The 22,154-nt window shown below is 36.8% G+C and overlaps 1 protein-coding gene across 1 annotated transcript in view; it reads left to right on the top strand.

The window, feature by feature from the left end:
* The window catches only part of LOC111515682 (uncharacterized), a 145,272-nt gene that overhangs the window by 108,791 nt on the left and 14,327 nt on the right, over positions 1 to 22,154 (top strand). Inside the window, exon 7 of the mRNA XM_023171892.2 lies at positions 16,109 to 16,470. Within this exon, the coding sequence (XP_023027660.1) occupies positions 16,109 to 16,443 (335 nt within the window). The 3' untranslated portion in view covers positions 16,444 to 16,470. The remainder of the gene's footprint in view (positions 1 to 16,108; positions 16,471 to 22,154) is intronic.

Here is a 22,154-nt window from a genome sequence, read left to right as displayed (position 1 = left end):
GGTTATTGTAGGTGGTTGCAGAGAAAGAAAGTGATTGTGAAGTCTCTCATAATCATGGGCATCAGAAAAAATGCATTATAGTAGTATAGATTGATGTAACTTCAAATAATCCTTAGATTTGAATTCATAACACAAAAATCGTAATACTTTGCTGATATCACATTGTTCATTTCAATATCATGTATTTTGGTAGCTCCATATTTCAATAAATCTATACATATTGGTTCATGCTGATCAACAGAGAATGTTGTACTTGTCTGTTTATGTGTGTGCGCACTAATTCAAAAACTGTGTAAAGAGATTTGGATGCGGTTTTCCCTAATACACGGTAAAATCAAGTGAATAATTCAATTATTTTGGTAAACTGTATCAATCAAAACAGCCATTGGAATAACTCACAAAATATCAAATCAGAAAACTGAGAGCGAGTTTTGGTCATTCATTAACAAGTCAAAATGTTGGAATGGAATCGGAGACAAAATTTCACATGAATTCTCCTGAAAATCCCTCAAATATTCTTGACGGTTTTGCAGATTTCTTCAGTGGTTCTTATATAGTGTCAACATCAAGTGACCATGCGAACAACAGTATTGAGATTCTCACCCTAGTTATCAAAAACTTCAGTAATGAAGATGTTTATCATACCCTAAAAAATCAAAGCCTAAATTTACTGCAGATCCGATCATATTCCGCATTCATCATTAGTGATTGTGCCTCATCTCTGGTTGAACCACTAACAACTCTAATCAATATATTCCTGAAAACATCAACTGTACCATCAATACGGAAAATGACGAAAGTCTGCCCAATTTTCAAAAAATAAAATAAAAGTGAGATAAAAAATTACATACCAATTTCTATCATATGCAACGTTTGTAAAGTGTTTGAAATGCTTCTTGAGAAGACAATCTACTGGCATGTTAGCAACATTACTAGCCCCAATCAACACGGTTTCATGAAAGGACGTTCAACCATCACCAATCTTGTATCAATCACTCAATGTATTGCGGAGGGTATTGATTGTGAGTCTCAGATTGATGCCATCTACACTGCATTCGACAAACTTGACCATAGTATCCTGCTCAACTTTTTCAACTTTAGGGTTATCCAGTGACTCAATTACTCTCTTCAAATCGTATTTTACAACTGTAAGTAGTAGATCCAACTCAATGGTCTCAAGTCTATCGAATATATAGCCAGATATGTATGTATGCAGATGACTTGAAACTCTTTAACTATATAATATTTTATGACGATTGCGTACGTCTCGCATTGAATATAAATCATATTAACTAGTGTCGGAAGAGAAATCAACATATCCAAATGTAATGTAATGTCTTTCTCTTTGAAAACGAATCTAACATTACAACTAAAAATGGTCATTGTGAAAGTTCATAATTGCATCTCGTGAAAAATTTGCTCCGTCCTTAAATGAAATATTTGGCAAAAAATAATTATTGTCTGAATCAACCACCTGCAAAACATTAATTTTGGGTAAAAATCCCGAAGCAGTAGAGCATGGACCTGCTGTATGTGAAACGGGTATAAGAGGTTCTTTTTTAGAACTCTCCATACGGTTTTTGGGCTGACTTACAGCTGCAGTGCAATCTTCCTGGTGCTATTTGAAAAATCTTCTTTTATCGCATCAAGTATAGCTTCTTCTGATTCAGGCGTTGTTACAGTTTCTGGTCTTCTACCACCTGCATTTTCTTTGAAACTTCGAGTTTCACATGATCTTGCATGTAGCGTTCTGAATGTTTCAGCACATGAAATTACTCTATTAAGATATCTTTCCTGGTAAATTTCACGTGCCTCTTCCGCATTTTCATTTGCTACTCTACTGATGAAGCATGTCAGCCATTTCAGCGTAAGTGAAATTATTGATGATAGTAGCACTGCTAATTGATAACTATGACTGACAATGCGTTTCAACGAATTTGGAACCCATCCTTTACTTCCTCCGCATTGCACACTGATTAGTCGCGATTATTTGTTTGCAGGCATGTTAGGCCTACACAATCTCGAACCATCAGTCCACCCTTTCGTAACTGTGTCGTCAGTGTCATTTTCTTCCAAATGGAAAATTTGTCGTTATTCTTGTCTATACATAGTTATTTGTTCTGAGTATTTGTTACGCAATTCCACTTTTCTTCTGCTTTCCATAACTGCTTGACGTTTGTTTATTATTTTGAATCTAATTCCTAGTTTCTTTATCCAATTCTGAAGAGTTTTTCACAGCAGCTCATGTTATGGCCGAAAGTATTCAATTTCTTCCTTATGATTTCAATTGTAGGAATGTCATTGCTTTTGTAACAGTCGTAAATTGTTTTTCAATGATTTCATTAGATGATCATCTAAAGGTTTTGGTTATCCCGTATCACATCGCATCTTGCGGTCATAAGGTTTGTTTTTGACTATTTTACGTACAGTTGAGAGATAATTTTCGGTCAAATCTGATATTGCTTGTAATAGTTACTTACCCTCGAAAACAAACTTGATATGTAGATTATTGCATACATTGAAATATACTATCTGTGTTTCAATATTCAACTGCATCCGAATCTCATTCACTGGTATCTCTTTTTCGCATTGTTCACCATCGCTATTGGAATCACTACACAGTAAAAAGTCTGCGTTGTTATCAGCTCGTTATTACTATTAGTACTTGTCCAAGCACGCCACATTTTAAACAGATAACAAAAATTTTAAGTAATTATAACTGCACCAATATCGAATTTTAACACTCAAATCACGATCAGTTTCTGAACTGAACATTGAAAACACAACGGCGATACACATCACCACATTCTATTCGTCATCGTAACATGACTTGAAATTAAATTATATGACTCTTCAGCCAATCATAAAACTCGGTTGGTAAAAATTATCCAATATGAACCGCCAATTCTTGAGTCCACGGGGATTAATTCGTTGCTGCATTATTTCTCTGTATTGGCCTTTGAGATGCCGATAGTTTCAACTTTTCACAATAAAGATAACTTCGACTATACTAATGTTGAACTCACTACCATTGCTGATTCAATATACACTCCGCAATACGTCGTTACAAACTTTTTTGTTTTCATTTCATCAGATCATGTGTTTGAATCAGACCCATAAAATTTCCATATCTAAGTAAATACCACAATATCGCTGAATTGCTATCATCCATAACCGAAGTTTGGAGAACTTCCTTGTCGAACAAAACCGCTGAGGTGGTATCGATTGCCCTTATTTGTTTGTTTGGGAGAAAAACAAATATTTCAGTCTGTATGTTCCATCTACGAAATCAGGATATTGACCGGATTCATTGGCGTGCAGGAAATTGGAACTTGAACTTTCTAGGTCGCTTCACATGGGAGATTGCCAAAAAGTTTTGCTTTTCGTTGAAACAGAGAAAAATGAGTTGCAGGATAAGAGGTCCCGTCTCCTGTTTACATGCAGGAAATAAGTTCTGTACGATATTCTTAATTGGCTGCTTTTTGTTTGTTGCAAATTGAAGTGCTTCGCATTCCTGCAGCAGTTCTAATTTTATTTCGGTAGTTAGTATGTGGTATGCAGGAACGACTTACTTTCCTGTGTAACTTCTCTTGAAAAAATCGATTCGACCTCAGTTCGAATGTTTTGTTCTTCAATGCTTCCTAATGAATTCATATTGATTTATTGGAACTTGCCATTAATTTATGTTGTTGAAGTCAAGAAGAAATTTTATAAATGTCTTCATAAATTTCCCTTTGGATTTTGTCCAGTTCATTTGACAAATAAATAACTGCAGATAACAGAAAATAATTTCATTTCTCATTTCAACTCGAAAGAGTTTATACAGATTTGGAATCAAATGATATGAAGTATGGGTGGTAGTCTTTATTTATAATCGACTTCAATTGTCTGGCGTTGATCCTTTTTTTACCCTTCTCAAGTTGTCTTCAGTTGAAAAGGCAAGGACCATCAGGGCCAGCGTTAGGATATTGAGTGTTTGTTACAACAGGTCTCAGAATAGATCCATGTAGTACCCCGTATTCAAACATTCAAATATTTCTATAATTTCCAATATAAACATATCTGTCCTGTTGATCAAATCATTTTGAAACTAGCTTTCTGGGAGCATGCCAAAATTGAAGAACTTTTTGACAACAGTATATTAAGAAATATCTAAAGCAAGAGGTAATGCTTGTTATTGCTCCCAACTTTGATTTGTATTCGTGAAATAATATTCAATACTGCTGTTTCTGTATCTAGAAATTTCCATTCAATTTCGAATCAAATGACGTCAAACTGGAGAATAAAATTGTTTTATCAGTGGAAACTTGATAATTTTTGCTCCTGAAAATAAATCTCACACCCTTGACTCAACTATAGTTTGGAGAATATCAATACACGTTGGAAAAATGTCAATATGGTAAAATAATTTCCCGTCTTTTATCAAAATTTCACAAACACATCATGGAAAAATATTTAATTGAATCTAGTCTGTCGTGGAACCGAATTTGATTCACTTCCAATAGCCTCCTAGTTTGAAAATGTCAGCTATAAAATGTAAAGGGTAGCTCCAGATGAATTATTTTACAGCACGTACACAGACAAATAAAACACCCCTAGCGTAATAAAAATGAATGAGTGGAAGATAATAGGTAGGAGTGCAGAACCAGGCGGTTATTTTCCAGGAAAGAATCGTGTCACTTGGAAGAGAAATAAACCTTTATATACCTAACTTTCCATCCGGAGGCCATAATTCACAAGATAGAAATCTTTCACGTTTCCTGTTAACACAGAGCGGCTGAAAAGCGACAACGAGTGGAAAAATTCTAAAAATGTTACATTTGTTTTTTTTATATACTTGGAAGTAAAAAACTTATGTATACTACATCGGAGGAGGAATGAAAATGAGTATATAAGCAAACATGACAACGTATTTATATTAAGTATATTTCAAAGATATCTCAGTTAGTAGACGATGGAAAAATCTCCGGGTAATAATGGGTATGATAAAATTACGTAAGATATTTATGTAACAACCTTTCTAAATATTCTCAAAGTTGTCTTTAATGGATATAACGATGATACAGCTAAAGGGTCTGGGATAAATCGTAAAAATATGAGTCATGTTATTATTGTCTTTTTTGCCAGTGAAACCAGTGAAAACTGACTACGTTTAAGAAACAAGTACTTCCATTTAAATGTTCACTGAAGATCAGAAATTTCATACAGCAGTTGAAACTTCATTCATGTGGCGTAGATTTGTACAAAATTTAATATCCATTATATCTGGTATTATAGCGAGCCATAATGAGGGTAACGTTAGCACAGCCAGCGGTTAGGATGATTCCATTCCAGCCACTTTCCAACCAACTCGTTCCAATGGGAAAGACTCTCATCTTACTGAAACCTAAGTTGGGAACTCGTTTAGGTATATCAATCATCTAAACTAGTGGATAGGCAGACGTGGTTCTTGAGAATAGCCCACTAGGTTACCTGATATGACGCCTCTAGGTATTTTAGTGGGGATACGAGACGACTGAAGTGCACGATACCGAAAGGTATTGAAACATGATGAATATTTATGGGAAAGAAAGTTTTTGGCCTCTTCCTTCTGTGCCCTTTGGCTGGGATTTAATCAAATAAGCGAATGAGTGTTATTTACGTATTGTCATCGATGACATTGGTGGATTCAACCCATTCCGTGACGAAAAGTCGTAACTTTATGAACGAATTGAGAGTTTTTTCTTATGATTTCATCCGTATCTGCTACTGAAGAGCCGATAAAACAAGTGTTTTACGGCGAAAAATTGGGATGCCTACCAGTGAGGATGATATTATTTTATGTTGGTGAAAATTTCACCTCTTTTAATAATTATATTGTGTAGGAATCCTGTTAATGATATTTGAATCGATTCCATTACGAATGTTTTGAATACAAACGGAATAGAGAACAGTGTTTTTCGTATAATTCAGCGTTCACATAGAAGTATACACATCTTTGTTCAGCGTTAATTTTTCGAAATTGATGGAGGAGTTTTTACTTCGAAAACTTTTTCTCCCAGAAATTGATTTCTCTTAAAAATATACCTTTTCAAAATAAATATTCATTTCTTCAGAATGAAGTTGTTAATAAAAAAAACATGTTTCAGAATCAAAGTGTGAATCTTGTGTTTTCAAAATCTATTTGAAATTGTTGATTGATACTATTGTACCTTCCCCTATAATTATACTCGAATAGATTGTATGTCTCCATTCAACTGAATCGATAAATAATATCAGTATTTACTCATATCGTTTGACAACTATCAATTTGCTTTCACAAAATTCATGGAATTGGTCCTACGCAAATAGATTCAAAACTGTCCGTGCACCTGACATTTGAATTGATCCCAGCAAATTCAGAATATGAATTTGTAGTCATATTTTCGAATGCACAACCTGCTTTTGACAAGTCTGCCTTATTGTCTTCTAAAATATAGCCATTGAAAAGCAATATAACCACTATGTATGAGTGACTAGTGAACAGGTCATCAAAGTATCTTGTTCTAATAAAGCATGAATCCTCATCAGGCGTGCATAGAGGTAGAGGTTCAAAAATACAAAATGATGTTTCATATTTACAGAAATCTTACTGAAATTGCTCATTGGAGGTGAGAGAAAGAGATTATGAAATATTTTTCAATTCTTTCATTAATGTATAAGGTTGCCTTAAAGTCTCGTCCATTAAAATGTCATGTGTTTTGTAGCAACAAATTTCAATATATAATTGATGATTTGCGGACCCTGGTAGAGATCATCACAGCAGAGTCCTGTTCTGACGAATGTATGAACTCCATGATCAAGAAATGAAAACGCTGTTGGAAAGACTGATACGTCCAGTCATCAACTTATTTGCACATCAATAGGTAATATGAGTCATTTGAACATTTATTTCACCCATTGGATACCTACTGATATACCATGAAGACATTATCACAAAGTTGTTTGGTTCATCTGTCCACAGGACAGTCTGAATTAACTAAAGTGAAATTCCCGAGGATAATTAACGACTATTCCTAATTGTTGGCCAAAAAGTAACTTACAGAAAATTTTATTGAATATTGAATTACAGGTAACCTGATAATTTGATAATGGAATGTCACATAAGAGTGAAAGAACAGACATGTGTTTTTATACATCAATATATGGTAATGTTGATAATGAAGCATATCCTTCTGGAGCTATATTATAAATACAGTCAAAAGCTGGTTGCGCCTTTTCTTTTCATGTCCGAAATTCTGAAAATGGATTACCATTCCATGTGAATGTGTCAAGCGAGAACTTTTTTTCGCCTAGAATTTTTTTTAAATACTTTGCAGAAAATTTTGTTGGGAAGTCAGCATATGCAGTCATTTTCCATGTAATTATTTCATATGTGAAACAGGTATTATCATCGCTTCATGGCATAACAATAGCATAGCATAGCAATCGCGTAGAAATATCATAGCATTAGCATAATAATAGCGGAGCAATCACATAGCACTAGCATAGCAATATCCAATAGCGTGGTAATGGAGATAGGACCAGCCTAGCAATATCACTAGCATGTAAATAGCATAGTGAAAACTTAAGAACGGCTATGGCACTGACATGTTCATGATGATAAAATTATAGGAGGTTAAAGCAGGTAGATAGTATACATATGATGGAACTCGATTGTTTTTCTCTCTTGTGAGTGAGGCAGTATAGTGATAACCTGTCGGCAGCATAGCAATAGCAAAGCATAGTAACAGTCTAGCGATAGCATAGCAATACCAAAGCGAAGTGATAGCGTGGCGATAGTATAGCAATAGCAAAGCATAGTAATAGCAAGACATAGTAATATAATAGCAATTACATAGCAATAGAGATAGTGTAGTAATAGGATTAGCGTAGAAATATGACTAGCATAGGACTAGCATAGTGAAAGTATTACAACGGCAATAGCAATGGCATATTTATGTTGAAAAAATCATAAGAGGTGAAAGCAGGTAGATAGTATACATATAAAGAAACTTGAATGTTTATTTCTCTTGTGAGTGAGGCAGGTATTGTCATAACCGTGACATAACAATAGCATAACAATAGCAAATCAATAAAATAGCAATATCATAGCAATAACATGTTAATAGCATATCAATAACATGTTGATAGCATAGAAATAGCACGAAAATAGCGTAGCAATATCATAGTAATGATCTGGATATAGCATAGTAATAACATACCATTGACATAGCAATAGCATACCAATAACATATCAATAGAGATATTGTAGTGATAGGACTAACGTAGTGGTATCACTAGCATAGAAATAGCATAGCGAAAGCATAACAACGACAATGGCAATGGCATGTTGATGTTGAGAAATTTTTAAGAGGTTGAAGAAGGTAGATAGTATACATATGATGAAACTTGATTGTTTTTCTCTCTTGTGAGTGAATGTGGAGGTGAAGAATCCCCCAATTTCTTTCAATAATTGCAGCCCTGAACCGAGTAGTTGAAATGTCCTGAAGTTCCAGTTTTAGACGGGTAATTTACTTCCAAATTTTTCCTACATTGGTTAATACGAGGTGAAAATAAAACGTAAACAAAGTTCGAAGTAACTTAATTCTAAATAAAATGTTACTAGGGAGTTTTACCTGAAAAATCCCATCTTCATGATTTTCCAATTTTTGACGTCTAATTTACCTCGAAATTCTTCTCACATTGGTGAATATGAGGTGCATAAAACGTGAACAAAGGACAAAGTAACGTAATTCTGAGTAAAATTGTTACTGGGGTGATTTTCATAAAATATAGCTTCACCTGAAAAATCCCATAAATTTTTCTTTCCATCCTGACCCAAATAAACACATAACGGGACAATATTTTCCATCTTTCCACGCTGAACGATTCTACGAATTATATTCCATATTCGACTGAAACAAAACCCTCGTACATCTCATTAACCGCGCATTCGAGGGTTTTCATGCAGAATGATGAATCGCAACATTCAGGTGTTATATACCACCATTAATCTTCCGCAAAGTTCTGTAAATGCCATCAGGAGCTCTGAAAACACACTCAAAAACAAAGTTATATGTATAACTTGACTTCAACTGTTCTCCATACAAATCGTCGAAGTTTTCGGGGGTAATCTGGGCTCCGTCATATTCGGTAGGGTTGGATGAATGAGGATGTAATAAGGAACAATCCAATGAACTTTGAGGTTATGAGACTTCGTAGTTATTTCCGTCTTAGTCTTAGTGTTTCTACAATTTTTTTACTGGCGAACATTTGAGGTAAGGACATTTATCTATACACGGTGCTCTAATCAAGAGAATGGAAAGGATCAATGATGATAATAATATTCATTCACAAAAAATGATAATATTTCTCACGGGAATGAAGCATAGTGAATATCACAATATTGTGGATATACATTATTCCGTATAGGCCCTTTGAAGGCCTTGTCCATGAATTACTTGGCCATACATATAGTGCAAATGAATATTTATAGTCGAAGTAAATGATACTGTGCACACTTAAAGTTGGCAGCACTCTCAAAGTTCATAAAAACCAATACATGGAAATGAACCAGATGCGAACTAGTCCACTGTAGAATTGAATAATTTTGGCTGAAGAGTCAAATAATTAAATTTGAAGTCATATTACGGTGACGAATAGAAATCGAGGAATGCGAGGATGGTTATCGCCGTCGTGTTCAATTCAGGAACTTATCGCGATTTGAGTGTTGAAATATGTTTTTTACCACTTTTATTTGTAACTAATGTTTCTGCAATTCCGTCCTATACGGACATTTTCAAACTTATACAATAAACTAACAATGATTCATCACATTCGCCATTATATACCACCCCTGTAGGAACCAATAGAACTAGAGGTACTTGACTTGATTGATTATCTGAATTCACAGTTCACATTGCGGATGTGCCAATTAAAAACCCGAAGTAAATTAAATCGATTTGATCATTTAACAGGTTGCACCCGCCATCTTTATTTGTGAATTTCCAAGGATACTGATACTGCAACCCTTCCTTGCATAGTGCAGAATTTCCGCATCCTTTAGAAACCATTATTATGACCTATCTGGGTAATTATATCAATTTCCCTAGCTAGATTGTCTGCAGACAAAGGCAGTGAGAATTCTGGATGGAAAGAATCGCTTGAGATGGTGACGTCTGTATAGCTAGGTTTTCTGAAAACACTGAATTCATTCTGATTGTGTGTGGCCAGGTCTAAGAATTTTATCTGTTTCTCTTTCTCTATTTCGAGTGTGAACTGAATGTTGCTATTGAGATTGTTCATGAATGTCATAAATTGGTTCAACTGTCGTGTAGACCTCTGAAACAGGCGAGAATTTCATCTACATATCTGTACCTAAAATGAATATGTTCTTTACCCAGGTCGGAGTTTACTATAGTGGTCTCCAAGTTGTTCATAAATATGTCTGCTGAAAGTGGACTGAGGGGTGAGCCCATTGGTCAACTTGAATCCTGTTTATAAAATTTCTTGTTGAACTGTAGGTAGCTCTGATTTAGGCACCCATCGAAAGCTGTTAAAACTTCAAAGGATGTGATATGGTCCACTTTGACTTGATCTAATATGTCTAAAATGAGGGGCTTGTACGGTATGATGGAGAACATACTCTTTACATCGAATGAAACTAAAATTGAATTATGTGGCGTGGTTTGGTTCCTTATGTCTTATACTAAAGTCAGTAAATTTTTAATGCTGTGAGGTGGGACGAAATTGGTAATATTTCTGAACAACTTGTTAAGACGTATTCCTAGTTCTCTTACCGGACTATTTGTCCTCTTTATGTGTTTTTATCAGGTCATATAGTTTAGGGTGAGAGGGGTTCTTGTTGGTGATTCTCCGTTTTTGTTGTATACTTTTCATTATGCCTGTTTCTCTACTGTTTGATAAAGAGAATGGATGGTTCTGAATCACTTCATTTTATCTTGTATGCCCCTATATCTCTATTATCTGTTTGTTTATTGATTATTGTTGATGTATATTTCGGCCCCTTGGACATTTTTGAAATTTCCTCTTTGTTAAATTCTACTTTGATTCTTTCGCTGAACTGGATATCTGGTTCGACTGATTCGCTGTGTATGATATGTTGTTGTTTCTGTGTTAGTGCCCTAAGTTTCTTGAGTTGAGTTTGGTATTTCCTGAAATTTTTATTATCTGTTTAAAATGTGGCGTCCTTGGACAAGTGCTAAAAGTAATAACGAGTGTTATAACAACGCAGACTTTTTCCTGTGTAGTGATTGCAATAGCGATGGTGAACAATGCGAAAAAGAGGTACCAGTGAATAAAATTTGAATGCATTTGAATATTGAAACACAAAGAGTATGTTTCAATGTACATAAGAATCTACATTTGATTTGATAAAAAGGTAATGGAGCTAATCAAAGAAGAAGTATCTAATTCCAAAGAAGACTGGCAGAAAAGGATTGAAAAAGTAATGTATTCACAAGCATTTACAATTATCACCATGTTATTTGAATCCCTGCTTTCCCACTCACCTATATAAATGAAACATTCATTATACCGTGTGACACAGACTTATGGTACATCCACTTTTTCTCCTTCATTTCTCTAGCGATATTTCTGAAACTTGGAACATTGAATATGCTCACTAGACGGCACTTTTTGAAATATTTGTAAAGCAAATTTAACTTCCGACTTTTCCGGAAATGACAACTTTTGATTTTTAAATGGGACAAGATCATGAGGAATCCAACGATACCACGTTTGATGGTGTTATCTCTAATGACTACGGAGTTATCGCCATTTATTTTATCCATAAGCTCAATGAGTATGAGAGAGAGTTGGATTGACCTTCTAGAAAAAGTTTCTCTGTCGTACTCATTGAGCTTATGTATAAAATAAATGGCGATATCTCCGTAGTCATTATAGATAACACCATCAAACCTGGTGAAGTTGGATTCCTCATGATCATCCGAAACCGTTCTTGTGATAATATATAGGATGCTCCATTTGAAAATCAGAAGTTGTTGTCATTTCCGGAAAAGCCGGAAGTTGAATTTGTTCTACAAATATTTCAAAAAGTGTCGTCTAGTGAGCATATTCAATGTTCCAAGTTACAGAAATATCGCTGGAGAAATGAAGAGAAAAAGTGGGTGTACCGCGGTATATTATTATATATATTTTTATTGCATGTATATTATATAGTTATTGTGATTTTTATATAACCAGAAATGATTATTGAATAACGAAATTAGTTGGCTCCCTAACTATATTAACAAATAGGAGTTGTTGGAAGGTTGATTCCACTATATCGATTATTTGAACTATACCTAAAGAGATACACATCGCTGATATTCTAGTTGAACTTCTAGATAATTTTATTGTTAATGACAATAATAATAATATGATAATCCCAAAAATAACACGAAACAAATAAAACAACTTTTAAAATTTCGTAACATCCAATCTATTTGGACACAGGATATAAACATTAACCACGGTAATGTTGAGTCTTTAGTTTGCATTGTAGAAAAGATCGAAAAAAAACATTAATCAGTAAGGTTGGGACTATCAATTAGTTGTTTTCTGGAAGTAACAATTTTTGAGCTTTTTTCAAATGTATTCCTCCGCATATTTTAATGAATCTGTCATTATATTATCAGGTTATTTCGAAAGCTCCTGTTGTAAGAGACTCTATAGCTTGCCTCTTATTGACCATTTACGGTACTTTTCAGATATAGTTTAATTTAACCGTTCTTACTCACATTTCTGAAGGAAGAACAACAGATAAAATATATGGAAAAATGGTCTAGTTACGAAGTATATCAATATGACACTGCATACCCAAAACAACCCACAAACATGTAAATTCATGTATTTCGGTCCCGTGTTTATTCAGGGTTCCAGTACATGCCGGGATACGTGTGCATCCTTCTCCAGGACGAATCCCGAGCTATATTTGTTATACATTGTTTCAATGCAAATATGGCCAATTATTCAGTGAAATGTGTGACAGTTGGGATTCTGGTTATCATTTTCAAAAACTAGTCTTCATAACATGAATGATATTGAATGGCTATTGAAATAGTCAATGGATGATATACATATGTATAGTGACAGCTCAGAGCTATAAAATGTCCTAGACGATCAGTGGAGGGATTGTTGTTATCTATTTCATCAATCAAACCGATTATCGACATTTTGATTAGTAGATACGGTCGAGCAGATTTGATTGTGAAAATTCTTGGCCTTATTGACCAGACTTTTCACAATCAAATCTGCTCGACCGTATCTACTAATCAAAATGTCGATAATCGGTTTGATTGATGAAATAGATAACAACAATCCCTCCACTGATCGTCTAGCATCCCCTTTCAAAGCTTTCCTCAACCTACACATATTTTCTTCATCTGTTAAACCCAATAAGTTAGTTGTTGAAAGGAATTGTTGATAAAAACTTGGCCATTCAATAGTTTCTCCAGAAAAAATTGGTAAATCTTTGTCAATTGATTGTCTCGCCAACAACTGCCTAATTTCTGCACCTGAAGCTTCTTCATTTTTTCTATAATGTGTATGTCTTGCCCCTGTATTATTTTCGAACGAAACCCTTGTACTATTATGAGTATTGTCAATTTGACTTTTGTGGAACGACCTCTTACCTGTCATATTCTTGACGTCCGAATTTTGCAACCAATTACGCACTTTCACTTCAGAATCAACAGAAGAAATCTCGTCATCTTTTGAATGATGTGAATTTCTGAACGAAATGTTGTCACCTTCCGAACGGTATGTATTACTTACTCCCAAATCAAATTTCTCACTTAGTCTAGCTTTTTCTAATGCCAACCTATTTTCAATCATTTGCTTTTCCATTTCGAACTGCTTAGACAACAATATAGCCATTTTTTCGTCAGCTTTTACCTGGACTTCCATGAGTTTTCTCATATAAATACTTGCATTGGATCTCACAGATAAAGATACTGAAGCCGATTTAGACTGTGCACCATCATTTCTACTGCTTCTACTGGACGAGACTACAGATAACTTGTCTTCTGTGGCATCGCGTTCAGCATTGTCAACTTTTCTAACTTCGCTGATGGTGGTGACATCCTTTTTATGACTCTCGCTTTTTGCTTTGGCAGTCTTGCTACGTGTTTCCATTTTGCCGTTCTCTAGGCTGAAGGACCAGCACAATGTTTATATTTACCTAGAAATGTGCACTATTAGTATATCCGCTCGAAGACCGGCACAATGTTTATCGTTTCTGAATATACTGCTATAAATAAAACGCAAACTTTTTCTTTTTTACTTCAAAAGCGGTTTTTTATTCTTCTTGTTTACAAAAACTGTCATTCAACTATTTTTCAAAATGTCAAAAACAAATACAAAGTGATTCTTATTCAAAATAAAACTCAACAGTCACGAAACCCTTAAAGAGTTGAAGAGTCCTTCAAATGTAATGATAGTAGTATATTATGAATATTGAGTGATCCAGACGATATTATCAACTGTATTGCTGGTTGGATACTCTGGAAATACCGCCATAGCTCACAAAACAAATAAAAATTCGGGACAATTCGAAGAAGACAAAACTCAAGTACTGGATAGACCAGAAGCATAAGTTGACTTGTGTTTCTCCTCCTCAATTGTATATTGGTCAAACTGTGAACACTTCCTCGAAAAGAGTAAAAGAGCATAGAAATGCTCTGTTGGAAACCAACAGAATGAAAATTTCAAATCGAGGATTCAAATCATATAAAACGAATTGCAGTGAATAACAACTTCAAGTTGAATGTAAAACATCACATTCTTGATAAAAATACTTTTAGTACTAGCTAGCTATTACCCAAGTAGATTAAGTAAGGTTAGGTCCAAAGTGAATGGGGCTATTCGATTATCCACCGCCACCCGCAAAGGTTTATTGTGGCCCACACCTATCCACACTCGACCAAATAAAAAAAGCTTCTTAACGAAGCCGATTAGTTTGTATGGTGAGTGGTCTTTCAGGTCGGATGGTAAGCGTACGGCTCTGCCAAACTTCAAAAGCCTGATTCGGTCCCCTGCGGGGCAGGCACAAAGTATATGCTCTGCTGTTTCATCGTTAATGAGGTAGTTGGATAGTCAAGGTGTAAGATTTTCACCTCGATACTCGCGACAACCTTCCCATATGAGGGTTTTTGGGCGTCAGCTACACCTGACGATGCCTTAGATTCAGCCTTGCAGAGCTTTTTCGCCTCTGGTTCTGGTGAAACCTCACTTGAGCGCAAACGTTTGCTTACCTGCTCATGGGAGGTTTGTTCCTCCACCTGAAACATATTCTGCGTACGTCGTTCAAGAATTTGATGCAAAGCGGTTTTATAAGGTACCCTGCTCTGGAAGAGACGACTCAGTCGTTTTCTGGCTGCACCACCAAACTTTTTTTTTAGGTTCAGTTATTAGATCAGGATTTGAGGTGTTGAGAAGCTCTCGCTCCTGAACTAAATTTACAGGGAGGTCAGTTGGAGTCGTAGGCTTGGCATCCATCTCCTCTGTAGACTCAGCGTCAGAAATAATTGTTTGAGTTTACTCTGTCCATGAAAGTCCCACGAGTAGCTAGGGAATGAAGGTCAATCACGGCAGAGCCCCGCATTACTGTGACAGAGCGATGCTACGACGACGAGAGGGCGCCCGGTATCTCGTAGGTTCCGTAGAGACAGCTGATAGGCTCAGTGTCATTCATCATCTCGGCACTGACACACACACCTTGGGATTAAGCCATCGTTGGGAAGCCATGCAGCTAGGGAATAACAGAACCACAAGTGATTTTGTCATTCCCATATCCAGCGAGGCTACGTGGAAGAAGACATCCGATGGCCAGTTTGCTCAACCCCCACACCCCAAGCCAAAGCACTCGCCAGAAAGAGCATGAACAATAGTTCAGGTAGTGAAAGATGAACAAGGACAAGCAATCTGCCATATGACTCAAGTATATCTTTACATGAAATATAATAGTGACACTTTCAAGATACTCATATATACTGGAAAAAGATCAGATAAAATACTGACTAAACAAAATATTACCGTAGCAAGACTAGTTAAATATGTTTTCCAATCGATTCCTCTTTCTTTCCAGGTCAGCAATTATCCAACGGTTGTGCAGTGGCTGTAAGAAACGGATGCTGCCACCAAGAACGCAGTTCCACCACCACCACAGAAACTTCCCCCCCAAAACAGCACAGCAGCTATGGAGCAGACCACACCGTCCTCTCCGGTGTCTGCATCGACTGGGGTCACGGATGGGGATGGGGCCAAAACTCGTGGGCAGCCCATGTTGGGACACTGTGCGCACATGAATCCGCGTCCATAGTACCAGTTGCTTCCTCCGTCTACTGTCATTCGGCTGAGGACTATACTGTGGGAGGAATGGACGAAGTGGATTGGAGCGCTTTTGGAGATTTCAGTTTCTAGATCAGGACTTTGAAGGTCCCAATACAGGTTTGTTGCTCAAGAAATATAAATGTTTTTGCAAACTGATTCATGCTCTCTATTCATCGAAGATGAATGCATACTTTTTGGCCGTGCCATTGAATTTATTATCGTTCCAGTTTTTAATTTCAGATTTTATTAGTTAACACCAACCACGTACGAAAACTGTTCAAAAAATTAAGTGAATGTTTGAATTTCCCGGGCTACGAAGTAACCTTTATTGTGAATACTTAAAGTTATCGGCATCTCAAAGGCCAAAAAACCAATGAAGAGAAATAATACCGCTGCGAACTAGTCCACGTGGAATGAAAATTGGCGAGTTTTATGATTGGCTGAAGAGTCATAGGATTAAATTTGAAGTCATGTTACGGTGACGAATAGAATGTGGGGATGAGTATCGCCGTTGTGTCGTCAATGTTCAGTTTAGGAACTGATCGCGATTTGAGTGTTCAAATTCAATATTGGTGCAGTTATAATTACTTAAATTTTTTGTTATCTGTTTAAAATGTGGCGTCCTTGGACAAGTACTAATAGTAATAACGAGTGTGATAACAACGCAGACTTTTTCCTGTGTAGTGATTCCAATAGCGATGGTGAACAATGCGAGAAAGAGATACCAGTGAATAAGATTCAGATGCATTTGAATATTTAAACACAGAGAGTATGAATTTTACTGGAGTTCTTTCCCAACACCGAATCATTATTTTTAACACCTTGACACGTGTTTCGATCACCAAGTGATCATCTTCAAGAGGAATATTGAACTGGAAGCATTCCTAAGCTAACGCTATTTATGCTATGCAGGTATACTATACAGGTAAACTATACAGGTATACCACCCATATAGGTATACCACCCTAAATTAATTTTACATTTGCCTTATCTATTATTGTACAATATGTCCTTAGTAGTGTTTAAATGTTATAGTTATATATAAAACAATTTTCAGCAAGCTATAACTTGTTAAAATAATATTATTTGATTTACTGATTTCTACATAAGGACACATTGTACAATAACAGGCAAATGTAAAATTAATTTATGGGTGTATACCTGTATGGTATACCTGTATGGGTGGTATACCTGTGTGGTTAACCTGTATTGTATACCTGTATAGCATAAATAGTGTTGGCTTAGGAAAGTTTCCAGTTTGATCTTCCTCTTGAAGATGATCACTTGGTGATCGAAACACGTGTCGAGGTGTTAAAAATAACGATTTGATGTTGGGAAAGAACTCCAGTAATATTCATTACTACACCAAAGGTTCCAAACAGTGCACCATAAGTACAGAGACTATGTTTCATTGTATATAAGAATCTGAATGGTTTCGAGGGAAACAAACTATTACAAGCAACATCAGATTTGACCGAAATTTCTTTCTGTACTGTACGTAAAATAGTCAAAAACAATCCTTATGAACGCAAGACTCGATGTGATACGGGATTACCAAAACATTTAGATGTTCATCTAATGACATCATTGAAAAAACAATATACGAATATACTTTGGAGTCGCCTTCCTTTTGCATTATTTCAAGTAAACCCTTTCATTTGATACCCTCATTGAGTGGATGTTTCAAAAAACTTGTACTCCATTATGGCCATCCAAAAATTATATCACATACAGCTATTGGCTTATTCAAACATCACAGTAGTCATAAGAACAACAACAACCGCGGCAGTGGAATTGATTACAGGTCTGACCCCTCTAAACCTGTACGTTAAGGAGGTTGCGTTAATGGCCATGTTACGATTGCGCATGGCTGGTGTAAACCTAGAAGTAGGAAAGAGTCAATTGAGGCTGAGCCTATGGTGAGAAGCGCTTACGATACAACCTCTGCTGCAGGCATCCAGTGATGCAACTGAACCCATGTTCAACTCAGGCTCAGGATGTGGAATGTACTCCAGATCACTAAGCCTAAGGATTAAGGGGGGAATGGGAAGAAATACCAGCGTGGTCCAAACAGAACTGGCTGGTATCTCAATCGCCACAAAAGAAATAACCAGAAAAGGAATATCTGGCAAAAACAACAAACTGCACTGACAGCAGACAAGCCCTATTAACCTTGAACAGACAACGATTACCTCAGAGCTAGTACTAGAGTGCCACCAACATTTAGCCAAAGCCTCGATGGATAATGAGATTATCCTGAGGTGGATTGAAGGGCACGACAGAAGTAAAGGTAATTGTATTGCCGAGTCTTTAGCCAACGAAGCGGCTGGACTGAAAATTTTAGGGCCCAGTGGCACCCACGGCCTGATGACTTCGGCAATTGCTGAACTATTCAAATGTTACACCCATGCTCAATCCCTAAAAAGATGAGATGGAATCAAAGGATTCAACTTTACCAGGATCACCCTGGGCGACCCTAGGAAGCTAGCGCCGAAGAAATATCTGGCGATGACAAGAAAAAATCTACGCTTAACAGTAGGATTTCTGACTAGCCACTGTCACTTAAAGAAACATCTCTATGAGATTGAGCTAGTAGACACCTACTAGACCTTCATGCAGGATGTGTGAACAGGAAGATGAGACTGTCAGGCATGTCCTTTGCGAGTGCCCGGAGTTGTCGTCAATAAGAGAGTGTGTGTTCGGCGAGTCTTGGTCTACACCTGCCGATTTAAAGGAGGTCTCCCAGTGATTTGTCCACCTTCCTGGAAAGGACAGGATGTACGATGACCTAGGAGGACAACTCCTCGGGAGGATGTACAATGGGTCACATGTGGCCTAAGTGCTGTGGACTTACACTCACCCTCCCTACTTTACAGATACAGATACAGAAGTGCTTCATAATTCAATAACATATATACATACACGCATATATACAAATGCATATATACATATATACAAAGCACATATACACAAATATAATAACTAATTTTATGGATTAATCAATTTTGTTTTACTTGTGCTTCGAAATCACCCCAAATCGGTTTCATTGTTGAAAATTCCAACTCATTGAAGTGGATGGTTGTTTTCGAAATGTTATTTTTTTTCTATAATGTGTTTGTACCCGGAATAGAATAATTCCTTAAATAAACAACCAGTGGGGATTTTAATTTAAAATCTGTGTTTCTAGTGAAATAAATTCCTAGCTGTCTGGGTTTCCACTCTTTTTTTTTTGCGAAATTTCCGGTTGGAACGGATGTGTACTTTCCAACTGAATAATATGGGAATCACGGCGGATTTTGAATTGTATTGTTGAATTATCTCATGACCATTGGAGAATTGTAGCGGGAAGATACCGGTTTTCGCGGTCGGATGAATATGGGAGTTTTTCCGAGTAATTATCCGTTGTGAGTTCTTCAAATGTCAACCTTCCGCCATCACTGGCGGCATTATCAAGCCTGGGTACTGCTTCTACTTCATTTTACCCCTCACACCACGTAAAGATTACTGTGAATTGAAAGTACCCTATGAATTGTCCAGTGTTGCAGGCTTTGTTAGCCGTGGTTCGCAGGTTTTTATGCTTGACGTTTTGTCCGCTACTGCGGCATACTTTATCAAAGACGATACGCACCGGTCGAGGTGATCAACTTTGCTGTGATGCGCAAATTGAAAGCCCACAAAAACGATAGTTGCAGAACACGTTATCTCGTAGAGCAGCCATGACAGTGGCTTCGAACGCAGCGAAGTTCTTTATGAAACCAGAGGGTACAATCTGAGGCTTTTAAGAGAGGCCATAGAAAAACATCAGCATGAGAATAATTCCAATCGTTAAGAAGAGAGCCTAAACATCACAAAGACATGAAAGATTCGAAGCAATCAGGTGCAAGAAGAGTCTGCACCTCGCATCAAGGTAGATCGCTTCGACCGATGATGTATGCCGCAGTAGCAGACAAAACTTCAGTTATCAAAAGCTGCAGACCACGGCCAATAAACCCGGAAACATCGTTAAACACAGGCTGTGAGAGCCTACATCCCTTGACTCTACGAATTTACTCAAAATTTCAATGCTGTATATTGAACAAAAACTGTAATAGAGTAGGTATATATTAGGTTGGGTTAGGTAAGGTCTACAGTGATTGAGTCTATTCGACCCTCCACCGCAACCCGAGATGATTTATTGTGACTCACACCTATTCACCAAATAAACCCAGCTTATCAACGAAACCGGTTAGTTTGTATGGTGAGTGGTCTTTCAGGTCAGATGGTGAAAGTACTGTTCTGCCGAACTCTAAAAACCTGATTTCGTCCCCAGCGGGGCAGACACAAAGTCTATGCTCTGCTGTTCCATCATTTTCCAAACACAGGCAACACACTGTCTTTCGACAGTCCGAGTCGGACCTGTAAGAAGGCCTGTTAGACATCGTAGGTCATCTCTACTTGTAGTCCAACAACTGTTTGGAATCAAGCTCCGAAGGGTGGGCCAATCCTGGGAAATTCTGCCAAAAGTCCATTATCTTCTTGCCATCCAGGTGTTCAATTTTTGTTTGGCAAAGCATAAGGCAATGCCAATGACAGGTTCTGATCCGACTCCCTTTGCAAGGGAGTCAGCAGCGTCGTTGCATTCCAGGCCAGTATGGCCAGGAATTCAGACCAGCGACAATCTGTTAAGTCTTCCTACCAAGAGGAGTCGTTTTTGGCAATTTGCTATCAATTTAGATGTTGCTCGGTAGAAGCCAAGAGCTTCCAATGCCGCTTGACTGTCCGAGAATAGTTTTATTGACTTGTGAGTGAGGTTAGATTTATCCAATCTCTCCGCACACAAGTCAATAGCGCAAATTTTCACTTGAAATACAGTCGCATTGGTTCCTAGGCAGGATACCTCTATCCTGGGTCTGCGTCTGACAATTGCACCAGAAGCGGAAGGTTATACAGGGTGATTCAAAAGTACTTCGACAAACTTCAGGAGGTGATTCCTCACAATATTCTAATATGAATTGTCCAAATAAATAAATATCCGGAAACGCTTCGTTTCCAAGATACAGGATGTTGAACTTTTATTTTTATTTTCGTTTTTTTTTAAATAACTTTTGAAATACTGAACTTAATTGAACGAAACTTGGTAATATAAGGTTTTTGAGGTGTCGAATTCGAACCTGGTGTTCAAATGCTAAATCAAATGCTAATCAGCATTTGTTTTAATAAAATTTGCAAGAAATGTCAATATTTTATTTCAGGAAATTTTGAATAAGTAGAATAAACTAAAATAAACGAAACTAAATTGTATTCAAATAAATTGTGTCCACCTTCAGCGGAAATACAGGCAGTCAGTCGTCTAGTCATTGAATCTCGTACCCGCTCAAAAATTATTGGTGTGTTTCTTATTGTTTCACAGGCGTCTACTATTCGATTTCTTAGATCTTCCTCGTTCACTAATGGAGTCTTATAAACTAGTGACTTCAAATGTCCCCAAAAATAAAAATCTATCAGGTTTAGATCTGGAGACCTTGGTGCCCACGCCTGGTTAGGTTCTTCTACACCCCTACCGATCCATCGATTTGGATAGACTGTGTTAAGGAATCCCCTGGCTATAACGCTAAAATGGGCCGGAGCCCCATCATGCATAAACCACATGCGGATACGAATTTCTAATGGTACATTCTGAAGAAGTCCTGGCAATTTATTTTCTAAAAAGTGTCTGTAAGTTGCGCCATTCAGTCGGAGCGGAAGAAAGAAAGGACCTATCAAGTAATTATCAATTATTGCCGCCCATACATTTACAGAAAATTGATACTGATAATGCCTTT

This window comes from Leptinotarsa decemlineata, unplaced genomic scaffold (assembly GCF_025532065.1).
Source record: "Leptinotarsa decemlineata unplaced genomic scaffold, Ldec_3_MD MMD2_tig00001719_RagTag_RagTag, whole genome shotgun sequence".
Lineage (NCBI taxonomy): Eukaryota > Metazoa > Arthropoda > Insecta > Coleoptera > Chrysomelidae > Leptinotarsa > Leptinotarsa decemlineata.
This window is presented reverse-complemented; position numbering and strand designations above follow the sequence as displayed.